Raw genomic sequence first — 25,072 nt, 5'->3', positions numbered from 1 at the left:
CTTCCCGGACCGGGGCACGAACCCATGTCCCCTGCATCGGCAGGCGGACTCTCAAGCACTGCGCCACCAGGGAAGCTCTGACCTTAAGAGTTTTAAGCAGTACTGCTCAGTTATTTTATAGAATGCCCCTTATTTGGGCTTGTCTAGTGTTTTCTCGTGCTTAAATTGAGCTTCTGTATTCTTAGAAAGAATACCCCAGAGGTAATACGTCTTCCTCAGGGCATCACATTGGGGGCACATGATGCTGTTACGCTGTAATACTGGTGATGTAAACACTGCCCACGTGGCTATAGTGCTGTCTGCCAGCGGACTGTTTTAATCTTTTGGTTATAATTAAGTAACTCATGTAATGCTCTACAAGCAATTAGGAAAAGCCACCCCACCAATGCCTTCTTTTCCCATTATAATTTTTAAATATTTACTTTGGAGGAAATACTTTGAGACCACACAAATATTTTGTCCTTACTTAACTTTTACCCACTAATTTAGCATCCAATGGTGGATACTGCCTGTACCAATTATTATTATGGAATCCTAATAGTGCATTTTCTGTTCTTCTCATTACTTTTACATGTACTGATTTAATTCTTCAGTAAAGAAGAGTTGTCCCTTCTCCATTAGGACGCCATACTAAAAAATGCTACAATGGATGCTAAAATTAGTGAATAAAATTTAAAGAGAGACATAGGAAGGGAATTAACAAGTGCTTACTATGCATCAGGCATTTTATAGATGTTATCTTATAAAGTATAAATTATGCCTTATTATCCCCATTTTAAAGGTGAGAAAACTGAAGTTAAGAAAATTTAAGTTTCTTGTCCAAAGTCATCAAGCTAGTAAGTGGCAGAGCTGCAACTGAATCTTAGTCTAATTCCAAAATGCATACCCATCCCACTCCACTGCACTGCCCTAGAAGTCCCCTTCACTAGACCCCTCAGCCCTCTCTGCAAACTTCTATAACAATACTCAGTCTCTTTGCCTCTACAAAAAACAATCTGTTTTACATTTACGCTTTGCCACTAGACTGGAGCTCCTTGATCCAAGAAACCCCACCTAGTTGATCATTTTTTAATCTCAAGCACCTGCAGTCTGGCGCCTGGTGCATAGCAGGCAGTCAGTAAATGCGGTTGGACCACACTGAATTCTGAGGTTCTTGCTACCCTGGCACCTGGATAGCTGACAGACATAGAGTCACAGGGGAGCCAGCCTCTCATATTGAGTTGTCTCCAGATTAAGCCATGTTGGCATTACCGGATTATTGATGAATATATATATCAAAACAGAATGATTATTAGAGCAGAAAATTTCAACCGAAAAAGTGCTGACTTTCTCTTTATAAAACACATTTTAGGAAGGCATCACACGCCTATGTGAAACTTTAGAACTAATTCTGCTTACAATTCATATACCATCTGACCCAGAATCTAACAAAGGGGGTGGGAATCCCCAAATCTCTGCTTTTGGATCATGCTGAATGCAGGTTCGGTCTCTTGAAAATGTATTTGAAATCAATTATGTGGTATTTTTTTAAAAAGGTAAAATTCCTGCTTGTTACAACCGGATGTGACTCATAATCATTTTGCAAAGAAAAGTGTATTAACTGTCCAGATTAAAAACGTATCTGTTCTAGTTAATGAATTTTATAATCTATATGCCTACTCAACCGATAAAATAATGACCTTCAATACTTTGCTCTTGATTTGTCACTAAAGTCATCAAAGGCGCAGTGATACATAATAAGAAAGAACTTGTCATAAAAGATCATTAAAGGGCTTCCCTGGTGGCGCAGTGGTTGAAAGTCCGCCTGCTGATGCAGGGGACACGGGTTTGTGCCCCGGTCCGGGAGGATCCCACATGCCGCGGAGCGGCTGGGCCCGTGAGCCATGGCCGCTGAGCCTGCACGTCCGGAGCCTGTGCTCCGCAATGGGAGAGGCCGCAACGGTAAGAGGCCCGTGTACCGCAAAAAAACAAAAACAAAAACAACAACAAACATGCCTAAGCATTCTTTCTGTGTGATAAGACTTTCAAGCTCAGCCCTTTTTTCCTTTTCTGAAAACTTCAATATTAACAAGGTAAGTGCTTGGGTCAAAACACTGTCATCTGCAGAAATCTATTAACAGTAATAACTGACTGTTGTGGGTCCAGGTTGAAAACAGCAAATGTGGTTAAACTGCCTGAATACAAAAGCCACTTCAAAGGCCACCACTGCTTTTCTAAAAACAAAAACAAAACAAAAACAAAAAAACCCCAAAAACAGTATGCCCAGCTGGCTTTAATGGAACTACAAGTTATTAGAAAGCATAAATACTAGGTAATAGGATAAAACCAAAATGATTTTAGAAAAGAATGAAGAAAGCATTACGCTATAAGTAGAAAGAGTCTCACCATCCAGGGCTTCTTTCAATTCATCTTTAGTCCAGGCCACTTCAGTCATCAGCAAGCGGAGGTAGTACATGGCATGCTGGTGAGGCTGTTCAGCTCGGAAATTGTTAAGAGATCGCATATACTAGTGAAGGGAGACGTGGGTTTGTTAATTTTATCGACCTTTTTAAAATCATTTCAAAAGGTCAGCTATAATCAAACTTCATTTTGCATAAATGATGTGTTAAATGGGATGCAGAGATATCTGCTTCATCTTCCTTTTCGAAGTTATGTAATTTAGAATGGGACTTACTCCTCTCTCCCTTTGATACTTAAACTAAAGAGCATGCTTTTTCTTTTTTCTTTCTTTTTTTTTGAAGTCTTATTTTTTTTAAGTAATTTTTTTGTTTTTTGTCCCCATAATTAAGAAATGTAAAGTTAAAGTTAAGAAATGTAAAATTCTGAGAACAGAACTTCAATTAAATTCAATTAAAATATATGTTCCTTATAACACCAGAAATAGTATCAAGAGTGAGGTGTGTACACTGAGTCTTAAAAATGATTGCGGACTTCCCTGGTGGCGCAGTGGTTACGAATCCGCCTGCCAATGCCGGGGACACGGGTTCGAGCCCTGGTTTGGGAAGATCCCACATGCTGTGGAGCAACCACGCCCGTGCACCACAACTACTGAGCCTGCGCTCTAGAGCCCATGAGCCACAACTACTGAAGCCCACGTGCCTAGAGCCCATGCTCTGCAACAAGAGAAGCTACCACAATGAGAAGCCCGCACACCTCAATGAAGAATAGCCCCCGTTCACCGCAACTAGAGAAAAGCCCGCGTGCAACAATGAAGACCCAACGCAGCCAAAAATAAATAAAATAAATAAATAAATAAAAACGATTGCATGTTGTACTTTTAAAAGGTTTTTTTTTTTTTGGCCCAACTGCAAGGCATGAAGGATCTTACTTCCCTGACCAGGGATCAAACCTGTGCCCTCTGCAGTGGAAGCTTGGAGTCTTAACCACTGGACCACCAGAGAAGTCTTGAGCATAATTTTTCTTTGTCCAGGCTGCTGCTTTACCCCCAGCATCTGACATGTACTCTAAGTACCTTCACTACAGGATCTCTTTCATCTCTCAGAAAGTTATCCCCAGTTTTCAAGGCCTCCATCTCTTGGCATCCTTTAATTCTTCACCATAAGGTCATCCCAAAAGTCTCTCTAAGCAAGCAACATGGATATGTATATATAAAAAATACTGAATCTTAATTTGAAAACTGATGATAATTTCTTTGGGTGTACAATGAAGGTCATAGTTTGGCTTTTAAAGTAGCTATCCATCCCATATTTCCATTACTGGACCAACCATGAGTTGAATTTAAGTGGAAGATACATCAAGCCTAAATAGTCTCCCCTAATGTGACAAGGCTGTCATGGAAGGCTGAGGTCCCTCGTGCAGAATAGAGTGTTCTTCTTTTTTTTTCTTCCCTTTTTATTTATTTGTTTGTTTATTTAATTTTTGGCTATGTTGGGTCTTCATTGCTGCATGTGGGCTTTCTCTAGTTGCAGCCAGCGAGGGCTACTCTTCGTTGCAGTTCACAGGCTTTTCACTGCGGTGGCTTCTCTTGTTGCAGAGCACAGGAGCTAGGCACGTGGGCTTCAGTAGTTGTGGCTCATGGGCTCTAGAGCGCAGGCTCAGTAGTTGTGGTGCATAGGCTTAGTTGCTCTGCGGCATGTGGGATCTTCCCAGACCTGCACTCGAACCTGTGTCCCCTGCGCTGGCAGGTGGATTCTTAACCACTGAGCCACCAGGGAAGCCCTAGACTGTTCTTCTTAAATGGAGGTTGGATGAAACCTTCAAGGAGTCCCTGAAAGCCACTAGGTCTACCTCAGGCTCCTCTCTGAAAGTCAGTGCTATCCTAGCTCTTAGGGCCTACAGAGAAGGGGGGCCAGGTGTCCACCAGAGTCTCCCAGGCTTTCCTGGGAGGTTTCCTATAGGATTCAGCAAAGATAGGATAAAGTGACTGCCACAGGGTTATGAATGCTTCTTTTCCTCCTTGCCTCTTTTTCAAAAATGTTCATAATGTGGCAATATCACCTTATGAATAAAAAAATTATAAAAATAAGTTGAGAAAACTTACTGCCTCTTTGATAATTTCAAATCTTTTTTCATCAATCTCAAAGGTAGCCATTTTTTCAATGATCTTCTTTAGCAAAATTGGCTGCTTGTCATTATAACCTTTCACCGAGAGCTACGGAAAGAGTTCAGGATATTAAAAGTCTAAAATTAACATGAAACAACTTCAACTTGACTTTAAAACATGTAGAAAATCCCCAAACCAGGTGTATCAAAATAAAAATAAAACAAGAAATTAAATGAATTTCATTTCTCATAAATATAGTTTGACACTTAGGAAGATAACATTGACCATCTTTATTTACTAATATCCAAAAGCATATGCTTTTCCTAAACAAAAACAATAGCAGGAAAACTTACCTGGTGCCAAACTACGGCAGTACACACTATATATCATCAAAATTCAAGTTCTCATTAAGTCAAAATTAATTATAGAATGTGTTTTGAATTTAACCTTCAAAAAGAATTTCTAAAGAATGGCAGGCTTAAGATTTTTATAGTTGTGTTAAGAAGGTAAAAATCATAGGGGAGGGTTACCTAGCAAACTACTGGATATGTCCCCAAATTGTTTATATTTAAATATTTTAAAAAGTCATCTTTTAAGAAATCAGGAAGCCCCAATTTTGTATTATATGGCATTTTGCCACTTTTCTTGTCCAATGTTGCCCAATAATGGTCCATAGCTCTCACTACTTGCTTGTTTGATGAGTTCTGCTGATGTACCAAAAGCCAGTGGCAAAACAGATGTGAAGTAAGGATACACTGTATGTACTGTCTGGATTTTGCCTTAGGACAATTTACTTTAATAGTTTCTGAAAGCATAACGTTTTGAAAAGCAGGGGAAGCCTATTATCACACTTCCTACTATTATATTGCCACATGCTGGCACCCACAGAGATTAGAGGATACACTGGAACTAGAATATCTCTGGACGCCTCTACCTTATGAAAATTGATAGGCAAGGGGCTTCCCTGGTGGCACAGTGGTTGAGAGTCCGCCTGCCGATGCAGGGGACACGGGTTCGTGCCCCAGTCCGGGAAGATCCCACATGCCACGGAGCGGCTGGGCCCGTGAGCCATGGCCGCTGAGCCTGCGCATCCGGAGCCTGTGCTCCACAACGGGAGAGGCCACAACAGTGAGAGGCCCGCGTACCGCAACAAAAAAAAAAAAAAGAAAAAGAAAAAGAAAATTGATAGGCAAGTATCTCAGCAGGAGTGAAGGTCACTGCCCATGGAAAGCACATCATGTACCGTGGGAACTAGACTGACAACTAGCAGGAAGCCCATTCTGTCACAAATTAAAAATTATTTATTTTAATGGTGATATGCTACTAAAACTCAACAGCAAAAAATAAACCATGGATTATTACTTTTCTATTTGGATTTTATTTTGACCTCTGAGCTTCAAATTTCCCTGGACTCTGAGAATGGTTAGGTTATATATATACTTATACATTAAACAAAAACTACCAGAAAAGTTACTTGTATGAAGAAAAAAAGTCACTGCAAAATAAATAAAATTTAAAAACCCTAAAACCTTTTGTATAGAATTAGAAAGAGTACACAGTGCATGTTCTCATTTTAGTTGTTATGAAAACATACAACATATTTTTAAGAAAAGTGAAGGTGAATGTGTGCTAGAAGAGGGATATTAATTTGGAAATGAGATATAAGTTTGGAAACATAACAGAAACGGTTTCAAGAGAAAGGATCTAGTTATTTCTTGGGATGTATTTAATAATGTTTATCTTAAAACACACTTAAAAGTAGTTAATGATACATGCTACAAAATAAATTAAATGAAACTGTCAGTCGTATTTGAACACAGGAACTTTCTACTACTGTCAGCAGAAATAAAGAAGCTCATAATATAAGTAAAATTCAGCACCACAACAGTCACTATGGGTATCTTTCACTTACAGATGTTAATATATTCAAATACATGGAAAGAACAACATGCTTTCAGGATTAATACGTTAAACATTTCAAGCAGAGGAACATGCAAATAAACGTAGCATAAATACATGTTCACAAGATGCACTAAACTCTACTAAATCATTTGTTAGTGGAACTAATACTAACTTGAGTTCTTCAATCATTAAAAAGGTGCAAGGAAAAAACCATCAATCTTCTTGTTTTAAAATGCAGAAGTTAATAGTTTTCCCAAGCTCAACATAAGCTTAAACGGTGTGACGCCTTTTCTTTCGTTTTCATTTTACTTACAAGTATTGCATTCATTCCTGATGCAATGCCATAGCTCAAACCTGAGAGGCGTGCTGCATATGTATACTCTTTTAAATCATCCTTCAATAACCTGATAAACAGGTATGTCATGTTGCAATGGAGAGGATCAGCATAAATGTAGCGACTAACAAAAAGAAAAACAAAAGAAATGCTTTGATACCTCAAGCAGTGGCATGGTAATGAAGAAACATGACCGAAGAGTATGAATATGCAGCCTCACAATCTGAATTTCTAGGGAAATAGTATAGGCCAACCTTTTGTTTTACAATGGCAGGAAGATTTCATTCTCTGTTGTCAAAGACCAAGACTTCAGGTACAGAATGGGAGAGATCTAAACCTAAATCAGGGTCCAATTTTGTTTTGAGGAGAAAAATATGACAGTCTGATGAAAGATGTTTAAAAAAAAAAAGAAATCAAGGAAAATTTGCATAATATGAATGGTATATCGCTGAATACTTAACAGTAAGAGCTAACTTAAAAATTCAATGATGCGAAAATATGATTAGTCACAAAAAAAAGAAATTAAACTCACACCCTCAATCAAAAATGCTTCCAGCAAATCAATATAAAAAATGTTGATGAGTGGAAGGCTCTAAGACGTGGGTACTTACATACATCCCATAGATGGTATTTTGGAGGTCATAGCTCAAGCCTGCTAGCTCTGCTGCATATGCATACTCGTTGAGTGAGTCTTTGAGGAGCTCAAGGTACAAATAGGCCATGTTACAGTGCAAGGGGTCCACATAAGCAAATGGGCTGGAAGAAAATGTTGACAGTAAAATAGCTGATTTATTACTTCCCAATGTGATATGGCCTTTCGAGATGGATCAAGGAACTGAACAGGGGTTAAAATAACTTCCTGAAGATACACTTTGAATACACATGAATTCTCATGAGGAAAAAAAACAAGATGTTTATAAAAGAAGCTTGAAATATGCTATGTGTGCTGGTAGTGGTGAAGAGGGAGAAGGAATTGCTTACCCCAGATGGCGTGGTAGAACTGACAAGTTAGAAACACTGCGTAGGTTAGGAGGAACAGGCCAAAACGCATGCCTACATTTAGGCTAATAGGAGAAGGCGTGGCTGACAGAGCTGATAACAGCATGTGTGTGTCCTCTTTCTCCCTCTAAGCAAGCCATACCCTTGGTGGACAGGAGGATGAGATTGAGAAGTTTGTGTGCTATGATTATATAAACTTAAAAGGGAAAAACTGAGACTTGAAAGAGAAAAATTAAGACCTGTGAAAATGTTAGCTTATCTCTTGAGTTTCCTCCCAAACCAAGAGACTGGAACACTGTCAGTAAAGTAATTGATAATATCCATCATACAACTACAGCCAGAACTAGGAAAAAATATTAAAACAGGAAAATTTTTAAGTGAGAAAGAGCAACAAAAGAGAGGAAATAATTACAGAGTGCAAGAGCTAAATAGGACCACAGAGATGACCTAACTTAAATCTTCGTTTCCCAAATAAGAAGCCTCTCTTTCCTCATGTCACCTGGGCTAGTAGCAGCAGAGTTAGGATTCAGATTTAAGTCAAATGACCTATTCATTTGACTATGTGACACTGCTTACCTTTATGGGAAGCAAGTAAAAGATTCCTTCATTCAACAAATATGTACTACATTCTCACTATAGTGCTAGGCACTTCTCTAGGTACTGGGAATAAAGAAGGAACAAATCAGGCAGAGTCCCTGACTTCACAGAGTTTAGAGCCTAGTTGGAAGAGACAAATAATAAATTTAAATATGATACATCAGGTGGTGATAGTGTTATGGAGAAAAATTATGCAGGGTCAGAGGAACAGGAGCGATGGGTAGTGGGACAGGAAGATTGCTAATTTACATAAAATTATTATTAATAAATTAAATTGTTATCATTAAAATTATTATTAATTATTAATCAAGGCCACTCTGAAAGGTGACATCTGGGTCCAGACCTGAAGGAAGCAAAGAAGCAAGCCCTGGGGATATCTGGGTGGAGAACTTTCCAGGCTGAGGAAACAACCAGTACAAAGGACCTGAGGTAGCCTCGTGGCTTGGTTTGTTTGGCAGCAAATTAAAAATTTCACTCTATCTATAGCACAGTAAATATAACCAATGCACTGACATCAGAGCCAGAAATTTTATCAAAAACTGATAATTAAGTAAAAATAGGGGTAAAATGCTTAACTACAGAGAATTGAAATCAAAGAGAAAATTCTAAAGCTATACATTCTCCACCTGGCAAATCTAAATAACACTCTGTCATTTAATTTTTTAAGTATTATACATGATGACAGACTTCCTTCTTTAGTCAAATAGAAGGAAGCAGTTCAGAAACTTACTAGCACAGCTCACAAAAGCATCAAAACAAAAGAGAGTCCTTGAAAGGGTTCATCCCCACAGGCACCCTTAGGTGGAAGTGAAAAGCTAGAAAAAAACAAATCTGGGAGTTCAAAGTCATGTGGATCAAGCTCAGAACGCAATTCCAAGAAGTGTCCTAAAATGCTGCATCCACAGCAGCTATGCTGGTGAACTGGAGAGGGTCCTAAACTAACTTTTAAAAGAGAACCTGATTCAAGTGGAATTCTTAAATCCTGGTTCACTTGTTAACTTAAAACATATTATTTTGTAACCAGATGTTATATGCTTAAACATGGATCACAGAGTTTTAAAAACTGTACATATGCATAATATTATCCTATTTCTGAAAAGATTAAAAGGATAAACACAAACAGAAAATTTATTTAAGAATGTACAAGAAACCTAATAGTGTTTACCTCTAGAGAGACCAGAACATGGAGAGGGACTGGTGGGAAGCAGACATTTTAAATTCTGAGAACTATGCTAGGCAGTTTAGAGAACGCAAACATATCAAATGGTCTCTCAAAAGGTATTCTGAAGCCAGATCATAGAAGCCAAATGGGAAAGTGTGACAAGCTGCTTAGAGGGTTAAAAATATCACTCTGAACTATCAAAAAATAAAACCAGCTTTGTAATGCTCTCTACCAACAGCAAGCCATAATCAGAAAGCCCATGTTTGATGTAAACAAACAAACAAACAAAAAACAACACCAACAATCTCAGCGCAGCTCTAGATAATCTATGAATCTCATGCTATAAATAAACAATGTTTACATCCCTACAGCCTCAACATACTTGTTCGTGAACTGTTAACTTCCTACTTAAGAGATTCTTTTTCTCTTTTCTAAAACATTTAAAACACATCCAGCTTTAATTTCATGCCAAGCAAATCAAATAAAAATTAATGAAAAAGTTGATCATTATACTGAACATTATTAAAAAATGATAGATTTATTTTATAAACACAAACCACTGAATTTTAGAAATATAAAATTATGGAGTGCAAACTCACAAAGTAAAATTTGAATTGAGTGATAACATTATCACACAAATAAAAGGAGATAGAGATAAACTAAAGATTTATACTGAGAAATCATTGCAATAGTAGCGTTATTCATAAATTTTATTAAACATCTTCTACCAAGCCAGGAATACAGAAAGCAATATCTGAGGGCTCCAGACGATTAAAGGGCTGGAAGAGATTCAAGATCATTTAGTAACTACTACCTCTTCTTCTGGGCAAGTTCCAGGAATATAAAACCAAAACCACAACAAAAAAAAACCACCCCAAATTATTTAATCTTTCTTCAGTGAAACTTCTGGTGAGTCTACAGCCTTCCCTTAACAAGAAGGAGCAGCTTTCCTTTGTCTAGGCTAAAAAACTCTAGTTCCTTTTATTTCCAGACATAGGTCCTTAAGGAAGCAAAGAAAACTTTCAGAAATGTAATTGTTGATTTTCATAGGAAGCTTTGTAGCTAGATTCATTTTACGTACCTGAAAAATTCAAAGTTGAGACAGGCCTTGGGCAAGAAAAACTTATCATCTTGTTTGAACCAGAGTTTGCTCATAGCTGTATCCTGTGATGGAGAAACAGTATGTTTAGGGAAATACAGGCACATTCGGCAAAAATCTTCAATCAAATCACTCTTCAAGAGGAGGAGGATAGAGGCAATAGCTGAGCTTTGTTCTGGAGAGACTGCTGTCCCATGGCCTTGAAGCATACTCAGAGGGTCAGCTGGTGGGAAGCTGGAGAGATGACTGGTGATTCCAGTAGTAGAGAGAAATCACCCTCTTATCAGCACCCTGGGTCAAAGAGATGGGGACACAGTGGAGGAAGAGACAGACAGGTGAAGCCAATACCAACTGTCCTGTCCCTGTCTTTCTGGATGCAGGGACACAGATGCAGGAGTCCTTGGGGGCGGGGGGGTGTGTGTGGCAGCCAGCCACCAAAGTGGGCCACACGGATCCCTGCCTGCTGGAATTCACACCCTTGTGTGGTCCTCTCTCCTGCACTGGACCAGGGTTGGTCTCTGTCTGACCAACAGATTATGGCAGATGTGATGATACGACACTTCTGAGATTAGATTATAAAAGACACTGTGGCTTCCACCTTGATCACTCATTTTCCCTCTTGGATCACTCACTTTGGGGTAAGCCAGCTGCCATGTCACGCAACTCTATGGAGAGGCCCATGTACCGAAGAACTAAGGTCTGCCCAAAGCCACACAAATGAACTTGGAATAGAATCCTCCAGCCCTAGTTGAGCCTTCAGATGACCAAAGTCCCAGCTCACAACTTGACCATAACCTGAGAGACCCTGAGCCAGAACTACCTAACTAAGCTACTTCCACATTCCTGTCCCTTGGAAACTGCATGAGATAAAATAAGTGTTTGTGGTTTTAAACTGCTGAATTTTAGAGTAATTTGTTACACCGCAACGGATAACTAACACAGCCAAGGATGAACAAATAAGCTACTCCTTTGCCTCTCCACTCACTCATTCATACTATATTTTAAAAAGTCTTAGGGACTTCCCTGGTGGTCCAGTGGTTAAGAATTCGCCTTCCAATGCAGGGGATGCGGGTTCGATCCCTGGTTGGGGAACTAAGACCCCACATGCTACGGGGCAACTAAGCCTGTGTGCCACAACTACTGAGCCTGCACGTCACAACTAGAGAGCCCGTGTGCCGCAACTACAGAGTCCACGCTCTCTGGAGACCACATGCCACAACTAGAGAGAAGCCCACGTGCTGCAATAAAGAGCCCACACACCGCAACGAAAGATCCCACAAGCTGTGAAGAAGATCCTGCGTACTAAAACTAAGACCTGACGCAGCCAAATAAATTAAAAAAAAAAAAAAGTCTTAAAGTTCACTTGAAACTACTTTGAAACTCTGACAAGAGATAAATGGTTTAATGTTCTCCTTAGTTTATGCTAAGATGGCCTATTTAAAACAAAAAATAAAAATAGGAGAAGTAAATAAGCTTTCTCTTTGAATAACCTAACCTATAACTCATTAAAATGTCATTTTTAAAGAAAAATGATTGTCTCATTAATAATCTAGTTGCTTGAGATAAATTAAATTTCATAGTCCTAAACATTAATTCTCATCTCATTGAGTTAATCTGAATGTTAGGTCATTTGAAGAAAAGGGAAAGAAAGGTGTTTGTCTATGGTGGTAAGTTTAGAAAGAGTTAGTTTTAAAGTTTAGAAAAGAGGATGTGCTGTAATAATTTGATCCATTTTTCTACACAGTCTACCCAAGGTGTGAAATAATGACATGAAAAGAACGTTCTGAAAAAGAAAACACCCTCCTCAATCGTTCTTCCCACTGGCTTATAACTCCATTAACTTCATATAGCGCTCTGTCAAAATGAGAAAGAATTGTTTTTAAGGGCAGGAAATCCAACAGCTTCCCCTGGATATGCTCTCTTCCAGGCTTTAGAGATTCTTTCTTATCTCTAACTTTCATGATGCAACATAAATCTACTTCCTTATTGGGTCTTCAGTGAACATGGAAAAAAGCCCGCTTTCAATAGACTTGTAGTTACATTCCAGACTTACTATTTTATTGTCTGCAAAGAAAACAATTCCCTAGATTCTATGCTGTATAGTAGTTTTGTTTGTTTTAAAATGTCTAGCCTTTTAATATTTCTTGTAGTTATTCTCTCTGCAACTTTTCTGTTATCTATAGGGTGTGAGCCCCGCAAATCAACATAGTATCAAATGCAAGAAAACGTCTCTCTAGTCCCTTCTATGTAATAGGTCTGTCCCCTAAATTTAATATCAATGATTCTAACGTATTACCTTAATAAGAGAAGGGTATGGTGTTGCTTCTTTTTCTAATGATAAAATCTCAAAATTTGTAGGAATAAATTCATTCTTCGTTGGAAGTTTAAATTTCCCATTCAGATCAGCATTTTGCCATTTCTGGATGAATAGTGAACACACACACACACACACATAAAAGCGATTAGAATCTGATTTAAGAGTTTAAAACAGTCACATTGCTTAATATCTAGGCAAATAATAAGAGAATAAATGTCACACAGCATTCTCTTCCATCATATATAAAAAGGCTACTCCCAAGACCTATCAATGACTTTTCATGAAACTTGAACTGGAGTCTCTGGAACTAATCAAGGTTTTACACTCATCTATCTTTCCTCTTTACACATGTCTAAAATGACCAGCTGAAGTGAAGGAACAATCTGAGACTGTGGAACTGAGGCTAACTGGTCCATATGAAGATCATGTTTGCTCCAGCTCTTAAAAGAATGGAGAATAATCTGCACAGAGATAAATACCCACAACTGCTAGACAACAGGTCATTTAAAAGAGTTAAACTTTCAGCTACACTATATTACTTGAATGTATGGCTTGAAAACTAGGTTAAAGGGGGCTTCTCTGACTTCAGCACTTCTAAAGGCCTGGTCTACTTCTCTCCCAGACGACTACATGCATTTTCAAGTGGACCAATATTTCAAGCATAAGGTTAAGGACAAAGTTGAGATTTAAATCTGGATTGTGGGACAGGATCGACACAACCTGCAGGCTGGATCTGTTCCATGGGCTACTTCCAAAAGCTAAGTGAGGCAGATCAGACCACGACTGATGAACTCTGATTTATAAGACTTTTCATTATTTTTTAAAAAAAGCAACCAACTGCCAATCATTCTGGGTTTAGTAATTTGGTCTCCAGCTGATGTGGCACAGCCTTGCAGGTCCTGTAGTTCTATTTTGGTCCCTGCATTTGTGTCTTTTGGCACTGGGATGGTGGGGATGTTGGCCATATTATTTATATGTAGCAACTTAAGTCCCCAGTATGGCTGAATCGTAGGGACTGGTAAACACGTTGCAAGTAATTTCACTGCTGAGCTTCCAGATCAATTTGTTTAAATTCCCATTTGGGGCAGGTTTGTCATGGTCAGAATTTGGTGAACAGGGGTTTTCTCTTGTTTGAGGGTTAGTTCACACCCAGCACTAATTCATGGGAGATCAGCTCTCCTCACAGTTTAGTAAGATGGACATTTTCACACACTAAAGGGCTTCAGTCATCTCCTTATGTGCTGTGAATATGTCAGAAAAGTACCAGTAATAATTTTTCTTTCTTAAACTACTTTTTTCTGTATCGTCATTACCCTGGTACATTTAAGAAATATCCATTACCCAAGTTTAACTAGAATTTAGTCAGAGCAAGGTTTTCTGCTGTCGCCCCATGTATAAAGGACACAGTCTCAAAACTACACAGCCAATGAGAACCAAAAAAGACAAAGTACTGGACCAGTAGATAAGACTCACAAACAAAATCCTGACTCCCGATGAATGGGGTAACATACTATCTATACATACCTGCTTTGAAACAAATCATAATGACCCTATGTTGACAAAAAGAGCAATGATACAATATGAGGCATAAAATATAGCCCCTCCTAAAGTGAAGATGGTATGAATCCCAGAAATTGCTCCCCCCCTGTGTTCACAGCAAGATCGTGAGCTCTCAGCCCTTGCATCTGTCTTTCAGGTTCTCTATTTCCATCTCTTCCTGCCTGTCTTGGTGCCTTTGCAACCCTGTGTACTTTGGACTTCATTGATCTTTGACCGCATGAGACTTGGAGTCTGCTTTACAGCCCTGCTGGTCTGACAGGCAGACGAGAAGGTGGCTACAGTATCATTTCTTCATGCAAAACCTAAGCTCCAGCTCTCCACCTCCCTGTTCACTCCTCTTGGGATGGTACAGACAGTGCTGGGCCATCACTCTCCACACTTTGGGCTGTGAATTGGTTGATCTAGGGAGCTCATATTCTTGTGTGTCCCTCACACATCAGCTTATTCACAGATGTGTTAACCCTACCTTAATGACTTCATGTGGTATAGCTTCTTGCTTGTACTGGGTTCCGTACCACTCTTCTGTGCAATCAGTTTTTCCTTCAAAAGATTTGGAAACTATTGCAACCCTAGAGATAGATGGAAAAAAAACCTATAAACTCATGTTGTATACATAAATTTATAGAATCTGACTCACGAAAATATAAATAATATCCAAGAATGTGTTGGGCCTCTACAACCCAGTAAGTCCTATGAGGCCTAGCTCAAACAGCAATGTATGTATAGAAGTCTTTGATCATAGTCTCTGTTATCCTTTGGTTATAGCCCATCATTTTTGGTATGAAAAGCTGCTTGCAAGAAAGATTCTTGTTATGAATGCTTTTGACTAAAACCTTAAAAGAAGAGTAGCTAGGGAAAAAAGTGGAACCAGGTCAGTTGAAAAATAGTCCTTAAAAAAAGCACAACAAAGTACTCCCTCCCAGGAACAGCTCAGGCCCCAGGGTTACAAGAATGGATAAGAAAATTTGTTGGCTCATTCAGAGATCCAAAAAAAATTTAAAACACACTTTCATTATAACTTGCTAAGTTTGTACACTGTTATTTTTTTTTCCTGCCAGACACCACCGTCAACCGTATGTACTACATGTACACTGGCCTTCCTGATGCTAGGGGAGACAGGGACACGACAAAGAAAACATCTCTATCTTTCTCCGCTGGGGTAGTAGAAAGAGCACAGAAGAGAAGTCAGAAGGAAAAAAAGTTAAGGGAGGGAAGATAGAGGTAAAATAATGTCAAAAGATTACAAGTAGAGGAGCGAAAGAAGCTCTATACCAGTGGAGCTTCTGTCCCTGTGCGGATCAGCGTGGACAGTTCTGCCTCTGCCGCCGTTTAACTATCAAAGTTGGAATCATTTCACTCTGACTAGCAGGCTCAACCCCAGGCTGGGACGAATCCTACTTTGAATCTTGCAGATAGAGGACTAGGCCAATAGCTTGGAAGGCTTGCCATGCAGTCAGTCCTGTTATTGGTTTCACTTCTTCTTTATGTCCCAATTCAAATAACTAGGCGCATGTCTGTTCCCACTTATTCTCACTTGTCCTCCCAGAGGTTAGTTTCTAGCCTCTGAATGTCGGTCTCACAGCTGAAAGCCCACTGCTTGCAGTCAAAACTCCCCTCTACTGAACACCCATTAATTTTCAGGATCCTGATCTCTGTGTTCCAAACACCTGCCCATCGTTGGACCTCCCCAATTTCAATGCCTGACTGTCTGAACCACCATCTATTCCTTATTCATTCTAGATAAAATACTCTACCTGGCTAGCTAGACTTGGCTTTCTCACTTGCTTCAGGGTAGATATCATAAGCAATCTGACTCACCTATCTGTTAGAATGACTGACTAATCTTCCAGTTTAAGTGTTCCTGATCTGGCCTAACTGCCACTGACCACTATCAGTTCTAGAAAACATGCTAAATAAGAATATGTTCGACAGAAGCATACAGAAGAATCATAGAGTTTAACAGAAGAAAGAGTTCTGTTACTGTATCTAGAAGAAGTGATACATGTTGGCTATTTGAAAATCCTGTATGAGGGGTATGTGTAGTGTATACAGAACGCACATGGCCACATGAAGGGTATGTGATGTTTCTTAAGGGCATTCATTCAATACATGACAGAGCCAGCTAAGGGTCAGTCATAGAAATTGCTTCTATTCCTGTTGATTTTTCAAAGAATGAATGGAATGATTCTCAGGGAGACCTCTGAAAAACATGTTAGGAAGTAAAATTCCGTGCTAGAGAGGTGGTATTCCATCTTCTCTTCCATGAGATGCTCGATTTTGGAAGTTTATTACATAGATGGCTCTGGTTTCCCTGAATGACAGCCCATGAATCAGAATAATGAACAAGGGATTGATTACGACTTGTGAAGACTGGAGCATTCATTTGGCAGTGGACTTGCCCTCTGGAACAGGAAAACTTTAAACTCAGTTCTGAGAGAGAAAGTGAAAAAACTTGGGAAAAGCTATCAAATGCTCTGGAGGATGACTATATGACACAGAAGGAAGCAGACCGTGGAGGCTGTCCAGTGATGCTCAGGTTAAAAAAGGAGGAGAAGGGAGATTTATTAGTTACGATCCTAAGGGATCTAGATAGTTAGATACAAAAGTAAAGTGTATGGGGTAACAGTTGACATGTTACCATAAGGAAGTAAATATGAGGTAGATAAGTGTAGCTCCTCAAACTAGGGAAATACCAAATACTGGCCTAACAAAAAGAGATACCTTTGCAAACCAAGAGTTAGCATACCATCGAGGAATTCAAAACTGAAATACAATGGAAGAGTATGTACTTTCAAATAAATTACGAAGGGCAAATAACAGAAGAGACAGAGTAGACACCGGTCAAATGTATACAGAAATCTATGAACCAGAGTGTGGAACCGCGAGAGCACCTGAATAAGGAGAAAAGGAGAAAAGAGTCACAATAATTGAGGTACACCACAGAGAGCTGCAGTATATTTAACTGCAGACAATTGAGAACGACTGGCACAGACACTGCAGCATCTTAGACTACCTGCTGGAAACCTAATTATACTAAAAAATAGTCTCCATGAGTTTTTTTCTTAAATATGTGTGTGGGTTGAGGGGTGAGGGGGGAATGCCACTCTTCAATTCCATCCACAAAGAATTGGCTACTGACATAGTCCTTAGAAATGTGAGAGGAAATGGCCTCTTATTTTCATACTGAAGCTTACAACAGTAAGAAAAGGAAACAGTGGGCTAGAACGAATGCTGACTGTTGACTTGCAGTCAGCCATTTAGAAGTGTTCAGTGGGAATGAATAGCTGTTGCTGCTTATGGAATCCAATCAGAAATAATCCTGACTACAGACATTAAAAGGCAATATGGTTCCCCAGGAATGAATTCTCATGAGACCTTTGCAAATAATCCCTGAGAGAGAAAAGAGGGAAGACAGCCAAGAATGAGAAGAGGCTTCACAGGTAACCATGATAAATTAAAAAAGAATTAGTAGAAAGTGCGCAGATCTGGCCATGAGAAACTTGGATTCTGGTCGATACCGTGACTCACTTTCTTTGAGATCTTGCCAAAATCACAGTTAAGATCTAAATTAAGCAAGTCTCTGGGCTTCGGTTTCATTACTTTTTAAATAGGGATTCAAACTAGATGAACTCTGTCCCTTCTACTAGTAGATTTCCACAATATCATGATATCAAATCACATTTTTAAAAGATACACAACAGAGGAAGAAAGAAAGCACAAAAAAAATCTACTGGTGACAGATTCTAAGTCAAACTTAAAAAACAGTGACAGGAAGGCTAAAGTGCTAAGAAATGAAGTTCATGAAATGTGCTCAAAAATTTTTTTTAAAAACGGTTTCTTAAAGTAAGAAGGAATCAAGAAAGGTTAGGCTAAACGTTTAGAGAATTCAATCAGCTTGAATTCTGGGCAAGATGTTTTAAAACATAGTTCCTGAATCAAGAGGGGGAAGATGGCGGAAGAGTAAGACGCGAAGATCACCTTCCTCCCCACAGATACATCAGAAATACATCTACACGTGGAACAACTCCTACAGAACACCCACTGAACACTGGCAGAAGACCTGAGACCTCCCAAAAGGCAAGAAATTCCCCACGTACCTGGGTAGGGCAAAAGAAAAAAGAATAAACAGAGACAAAAGAATAGGGATGGGAACTGCACCTCTGGGAGGGAGCTGTGAAGGAGGAAAGCCCTACCCCCACTAGAAGCCCCTTCGCAGGCGGAGACTGCAGGTGGCGGAGAGGGAAAGCTTTGGAGCCGCGGAGGAGAGCACAGCAACAGGGTGCGGAGGGCAAAGCGGGGAGATTGCTGCACAGAGGATCGGTGCCGACCGGCACTCACCAGCCCGAGAGGCTTGTCTGCTCGCCCGCCGGGGCGGGCGGGAGCTGGGAGCTGAGGCTCGGGCTTTGGTTGGATGGCAGGGAGAGGGCTAGGATTGGCGGCGTGAACACAGCCTGCAGGGAGTTAGTGCACCATGGCTAGCCGGGAGGGAGTCCGGAGAAACGTCTGGACCTGCCGAAAAGGCAAGAGACTTTTTCTTCCCTCTTTGTTTCCTGGTGCGGGAGGAAAGGGAATTAAGAGCGCTGCTTAAAGGAGCTCCAGAGACGGGCGCGAGCCACGGCTATCAGCGCGGACCCCAGAGACGGGCATGGGACGCTAAGGCTGCTGCTGCTGCCGCCACCAAGAAGCCTGTGTGCGAGCACAGGTCACTATCCACACCTTCCCTGCCGGGAGCCTGTGCAGCCCGCCACTGCCAGGGTCCCATGATCCAAGGACAACTTCCCTGGGAGAATGCACGACACGCCTCAGGCTGGTGCAACATCTCGTTGGTCTCTGCCGCCGCAGGCTTGCCCCGCATTCGTACCCCTCCCTCCCCTGGCCTGAGTGAGCCAGACCCCCGAATCAGTGGCTCCTTTAACCCCGTCCTGTCTGAGCGAAGACCAGACGGGAGCTGTGCGAACAAAAAAGAGAAAGGGAAATTTCTCCCAGCAGCCTCAGGAGCAGCGGATTAAATCTCCACAATCGACTTGATGTACCCTGCATCGGTGGAATGCCTGAATAGACAACGAATCATCCCAAATTGAGGATGTGGACTTTGAGAGCAAGATATATTATTTCTTCCCTTTTTCCTCTTTTTGTGAGTATGTATGCGTATGCTTCTGTGTGACATTTTGTCTGTATAGCTTTGCTTTCACCATTTGTCCTAGGGTTCTGTCCGTCCGTTTTTTTTGTTGTTTGTTTTTTACTTTAAAAAATTGTTTTCTGCTTTTCCCTGGTGGCGCAGTGGTTGAGAGTCAGCCTGCCGATGCAGGGGACACGGGTTCGTGCCCCAGTCCGGGAAGATCCCACATGCCGCGGAGCGGCTGAGCCCGTGGGCCGTGGCCACTGAGCCTGCAAGTCCGGAGCCTGTGTTCCACAACGGGAGAGGCCACAACAGTGAGAGGCCCGCATACCGCAAAAAAAAAAAAATCTTTCTTAATAATTGTTTTTTATTTTAATAATTTTATTTTACTTTATTTTATCCTCTTCCTTTCTTCCTTCCTTCCTTCCTTTCTTTCTTTTTCTTTCTTCTTTTTCTCCCTTTTATTCTGAGCCGTGTGGATGAAAGGCTCTTGGTGCTGCAGCCAGGAGTCAGTGCTGTTATGCTAACACATATATATGGAATCTAAGGGAAAAAAAAAAAAGGTCATGAAGAACCTAGGGGTAAGATGGGAATAAAGACACAGACCTACTAGAGAATGGACTTGAGGATATGGGGAGGGGGAAGGGTAAGCTGTGACAAAGTGAGAGAGTGGCATAGACATATATACACTACCAAACGTAAAACAGATAGCTAGTGGGAAGCAGCCGCATGGCACAGGGAGATCAGCTCGGTGCTTTGTGACCACCTAGAGGGATGGGAGGGAAGGAGATGCAAGCGGGAAGAGATATGGGAACATATGTATATGTATAACTGATTCACTTTGTTATAAAGCAGAAACTAACACACCATTGTAAAGCAATTATACTCCAATAAAGATGTTAAAAACAACACAAAACAAAACAAAACATAGTTCCTACCTGGCAGGAACTCATAATCCAATGAGACACATGACCTAAAGCAAAATGTGATATGCTGGACTTCCCTGGTGGTGCAGTGGTTAAGAATCCGCCTGCTGGGCTTCCCTGGTGGCGCCTGCTGGGCTTCCCTGGGCTTCCCTGGTGGTCCCCGATGCAGGGGACATGGGTTCGTGCCCCGGTCCGGGAAGATCCCACATGCCGCAGAGCGGCTAGGCCCATGAGCCATGGCCGCTGAGCCTGTGCGTCCGGAGCCTGTGCTCCGCAACGGGAGAGGCCGCAACAGTGAGAGGCCAGCGTACCGCAAAAAAAATCCGCCTGCCAATGCAGGGGACACGGGATTGATCTCAGGTCCAGGAAGCTCCCACATGCCTCAGAGCAACTAAGCCCACGTGCCACAACTACTGAAGCCCGTGTGCTTAGCGCCGTGCTCTGCAACAAGAGAAGCCACCGCAATGAGAAGCCTGCGCACCGCAGCAAAGAGTAGCCCCCGCTCGCCAGAACTAGAGAAAGCCTTCGCGCAGCAACGAAGACCCAACACAGCCGAAAAATTAATTTATTAATTAAAAAAATGTGATATGCTGATCCCATGTTAGCAGATACAGGACTTCATGGATCTCTAAAGTGCAAAGGTGGACCAAACAATAGAAAAAAGGAGTTGAAGCTCAGGATCGGTGAGTGAGCCAGCTGGGTGACTCAAATGAACTCACACCTCCAACACAGATGAGTCACATTTTCTGATGCTTAGGCAACTAACAAATCCCAGCAGGATCATTGCCTATCACCTTTTATAATTAATGGATGACAGGAGAAGAGGCAGAAGACTGAAGATGGGCAAATGCTCTGATTTTCAGAAAGGAAAAGGAGTGTGGCCTAAAAACCATAAACCAGTGGATTAGGCACTGACCTCCTGACAAAATTCTACAGTCAACTGTCAGGCTGTCAAACATCTGGACAAGAAGACAGTTATCACTGGGACCTACATGGATTTACCAAGAATAACTCCTCCCATACGAATGGATTTATTTATGACCTAAGCAAGGCATGTGGCAAAAACTCTATAGCTGTATTTGTAGGTTTAAAATGGGCACCAAATCATAGGATCAAAGAAGGTGGGTGATGATGATGATGAAATAGTAACAGGTAAAGATCTTTGAAAAGGTAAATCAAGTCTCAACATTGAAAAGAACTCTCTAACAATTAGAACTGGCAAAAACGGAACTGGCTACCTTGGTATTTAATGAGTTCCCCATCCTTGAAGGAATTTAAGCTGAGGCTGGTAACTACTTGTTAGAGATATTGCAGAAGAGATATATACTTGACAGAGGTTGGATTAAATGACCATGGATTAAATGAAAGGTTCCTTTCATTCTGAAGGATTTTCCTATTAATTTTCCTACCTGGTTGCAATGCTAAACTTGTCTCAGTGGGTATTAAAGAAAATAATCTTACCCTCCAGCAACCCCAATCTGGCTTGGCAGTTGGCATTATTATCCCAGGCTGTTCTGCACTATGTCACTGACTGCAGTTACAATTATAACAGCCACAGAGATCAATCTTATAGAGAAAAAGTGCTTTTTCGTTAAAGGTGAAGGTAGAGAGAAAAAGAGGTTCTCAATTCTAACTGTATAAGATATGGAATTTAGAAACAGGCAATTTAACAAAAGTAAAATGTATGCTCCGGCAAATTCACTCCTATAAAATGTTTCCGGGTCTGGGAATTCCCCAGCAGTCCAGTGGGTAAGACTCCACACTTTCATTGCCAAGGGTGCAGGTTCCAACCCCGGTCAGGGACCTAAGATCCCACAAGCTGCGCAGTGAGGCCAAAAAAAAAAAGAGAAAGAAAGTGTTGCAGGGTCAAATAACTGGATCTAGGGCTGCAAAAATTATTACGAACATAATTAAATCATGATTTTTCTTGCCAAAAAAAGCACATCTTTGTTATATGATATAATCTTAAATAGGATTACCTCGTATTTGTACAATAGTTTTCACCTTTGCTAAATCATTTTGCATCACATAGAAAGATAAAGCACTACTGCATTTTTCAGGTGGGCAATTTTCCGGGAAATTAAATGAGCATAAGTGTTCATGACATTATATAACTTTCCACATGTCCCCTTTGCAGAATAATGAACTCTGAGGTTTCACATTAGTTATTCAATAAACGCTGGTTGAAGGAAAAAAGTGATCTCTCCAAGATAGCATGACTAGTAGGTGAAGAAACCTTAAAAAGTGTTTACTGAGTTTTATGATTAAGTTTAAAGCTTTTTCTCCTCATTTTGATAGGAGGTTTCGTTTTTAGAAGGTATATAATAAAATGGAACAGAATTTAGTTTTTTTTTTTTTTCTTCAGAATATATAAGGTACATTGAGGAAAACAGAAATAAGTAAACTGTTTTACTTACCTAAAATGATTTAACGTGTGTTCTGAGTATTTTTCTTCCTTGTATTTTAATCATCTAAGCAAATGCATAAATCACCTTAAGAACAGAAGTTCTTAATCTTGATGAAGTCCAATTTATCAATGTCTTTTCTTTAATGGTTACTGCTTTTTATGTTCTAAAAAATCTTTGCTTATCTCAAGGTTTTAAAGATATTTTCAAACTATATTTTCTCCTAGAAGTTTTCTAGTTTTAGCTTTTATACTGAGGTCTATGATCTATCTCAAATTAATTTTTGTGAATGTTGTGAGGTAAAGGTCACATTTAACCTTTTCTTCCACGTAGCTATGCAGCATGTGGAAGAGCACCATTTGTTGAAAAGATTTTCCTTTCCCATTTTAATTATGTCGGTGCTTTTGTCAAAAAAATCAACTGACCAATGATTAATGGGTAAAGAGAATGTGTATACATACTATGGAATACTATTTAGCATTAAAAAGGAAGGAAATCCTTTCACATGCTACAAGATAGATGAACCTTAAGGATGTTATGCTAAGTGAAATAAAGACATGTTTCACGAGTCCATCTATATTAGGTATCTAAGTAGTCAAATTCACACAAAGAGAAAGAACGGCTATGAACAGGATATGGTGAGGCTGGGAAGGGTAAGAGGAGGAGTTGTTTAATGGGTATAGATTCAGTTTTGCAAGATAAAAAAGTTCTGGAGACGTTTCACAACAATACAAATATACTTAACACTACTGAATTGTATACTTAAAAACAGTTAAGATGGGGACCTCCCTGGTGGTCCAGTGGTTAAGACTCTGGGCTTACACTGCAGGGGGCACGGATTCAATCCCTGCTCTGGGAAGTAAGATCCCACATGCTGCATGGCATGGCCAAAAAAAGGTTAAGATGATAAATATTATGTTATGTGGGGTTTTTTTTAACCACAATAAAAAAGAAATCAATTGATCATATATGTGTGGGCTTATTTCTAGACTCTGTTCTGTACTAATGATTTCTTTGCCTATCTTTATGCCAATACTACAATGTCTTAAGTACTGTAGCTTTATAGTAAGCTTTCAAATTTGGCAGTTTTAGTCCTCCAACTTTTGTTTTTTTGTGCAAGAGTGTTATGGGTAATCTAGGTCTTTCGTAGATCCTTATGAATTTTGGAATTAGCTTACCAATTTCTAAAAGAAAAAAAGCCTACTAGGATTTTGATTGTGATTACACTAAGTCTGTGAATCAAATGGGAGAGAATGGACATTTTAATAAAATCAAGTGTCCTAATCTACAAACAAGGTCTTTAATATCTCTGGGCACTGTTTTGTAGTTTTTTGTGTAGAGGTCTTGTTTACCTTTGGTTAAATTCATTCCTAAATATTTTATGTTTTTGTTGCTATTGTAAAATAATTTTTTTAACTTAAGAAGTTTTTGTTTTGATATAATAATAAATTCCTACAGTTAGGAAGTTGCAAAAATAATACAGGGCGGTCCTGTGTACTCTTCACTTAGTTTCCCTCAATGGTTACATTTTACATAATTATAATATAGTACAATATCGAAAGTATTATAAATTAGATTATAAATTGGTGTTGGTACAATGTACACAAACAAAATTGGTGTTGGTACAATGTGTGTGTATAGTTCTATGTCATTTTATCACATATACAGATTTGTGTAAACAGCAATAATATTCCTTTTAACTTAATTTTCCTACTGTTTGTTGCTGGGATACATCTGAAAAAGTTCAAACAATGGTAACTAGGAAAATGACTTTGATAGAATAGTTCTGTCAGAGGATTTTTTCTTCAAAAAGTTCTACCACATTGTTGATTTTATTCATAAAATGACTATTCCAAAAAACATATTTACTCAATCACTAAGTTCCCAGGAGAATTTTGGAAATATGTGCTCAAAAGAGGAGAAAAAGAAAAAATGCAAAGTATGTGCCAGTCAAGTGTATTCCTTTTATTTTTGACTTCAGAAAATATAGATGAAATTAAATTCTAAGGCAGAAATATCATGTAGTTCATAAGCTCTTTAGGGCTGACCTTCCTCTAACAGGAATACTTCTGTTACTGTAAGAGCTCCTCCAATTTTTGATCTCTTGGTTAACAACGGGTCAGTCAGAAGCATTCTGAGACTGTGATC

At 39.8% G+C, this 25,072-nt stretch overlaps 1 protein-coding gene across 2 annotated transcripts in view; it reads right to left on the bottom strand.

Moving 5' to 3' along the window:
* IDE (insulin degrading enzyme) overlaps positions 1–25,072 on the bottom strand; it is a 108,210-nt gene that overhangs the window by 17,829 nt on the left and 65,309 nt on the right. The window contains exons 12-17 of one of the 2 annotated variants that reach the window (XM_024739535.1): positions 14,941–15,043; positions 12,894–13,016; positions 10,580–10,662; positions 7,352–7,496; positions 4,502–4,612; positions 2,386–2,506 (exon numbers count right to left, since the gene is read on the bottom strand). In XM_024739535.1, the coding sequence (XP_024595303.1) occupies positions 2,386–2,506; positions 4,502–4,612; positions 7,352–7,496; positions 10,580–10,662; positions 12,894–13,016; positions 14,941–15,043 (686 nt within the window). Of the gene's footprint in view, positions 1–2,385; positions 2,507–4,501; positions 4,613–6,719; positions 6,865–7,351; positions 7,497–10,579; positions 10,663–12,893; positions 13,017–14,940; positions 15,044–25,072 lie in introns of both variants that reach the window. The other variant, XM_024739536.1, reaches the window with a different exon arrangement.

Source organism: Neophocaena asiaeorientalis, unplaced genomic scaffold, assembly GCF_003031525.2.
Source record: "Neophocaena asiaeorientalis asiaeorientalis breed wild unplaced genomic scaffold, Neophocaena_asiaeorientalis_V1.1 scaffold597, whole genome shotgun sequence".
NCBI lineage: Eukaryota > Metazoa > Chordata > Mammalia > Artiodactyla > Phocoenidae > Neophocaena > Neophocaena asiaeorientalis.
The sequence above is the reverse complement of the archived record's forward strand: the minus strand, read 5'-3'. Positions and strand labels throughout refer to the sequence as shown.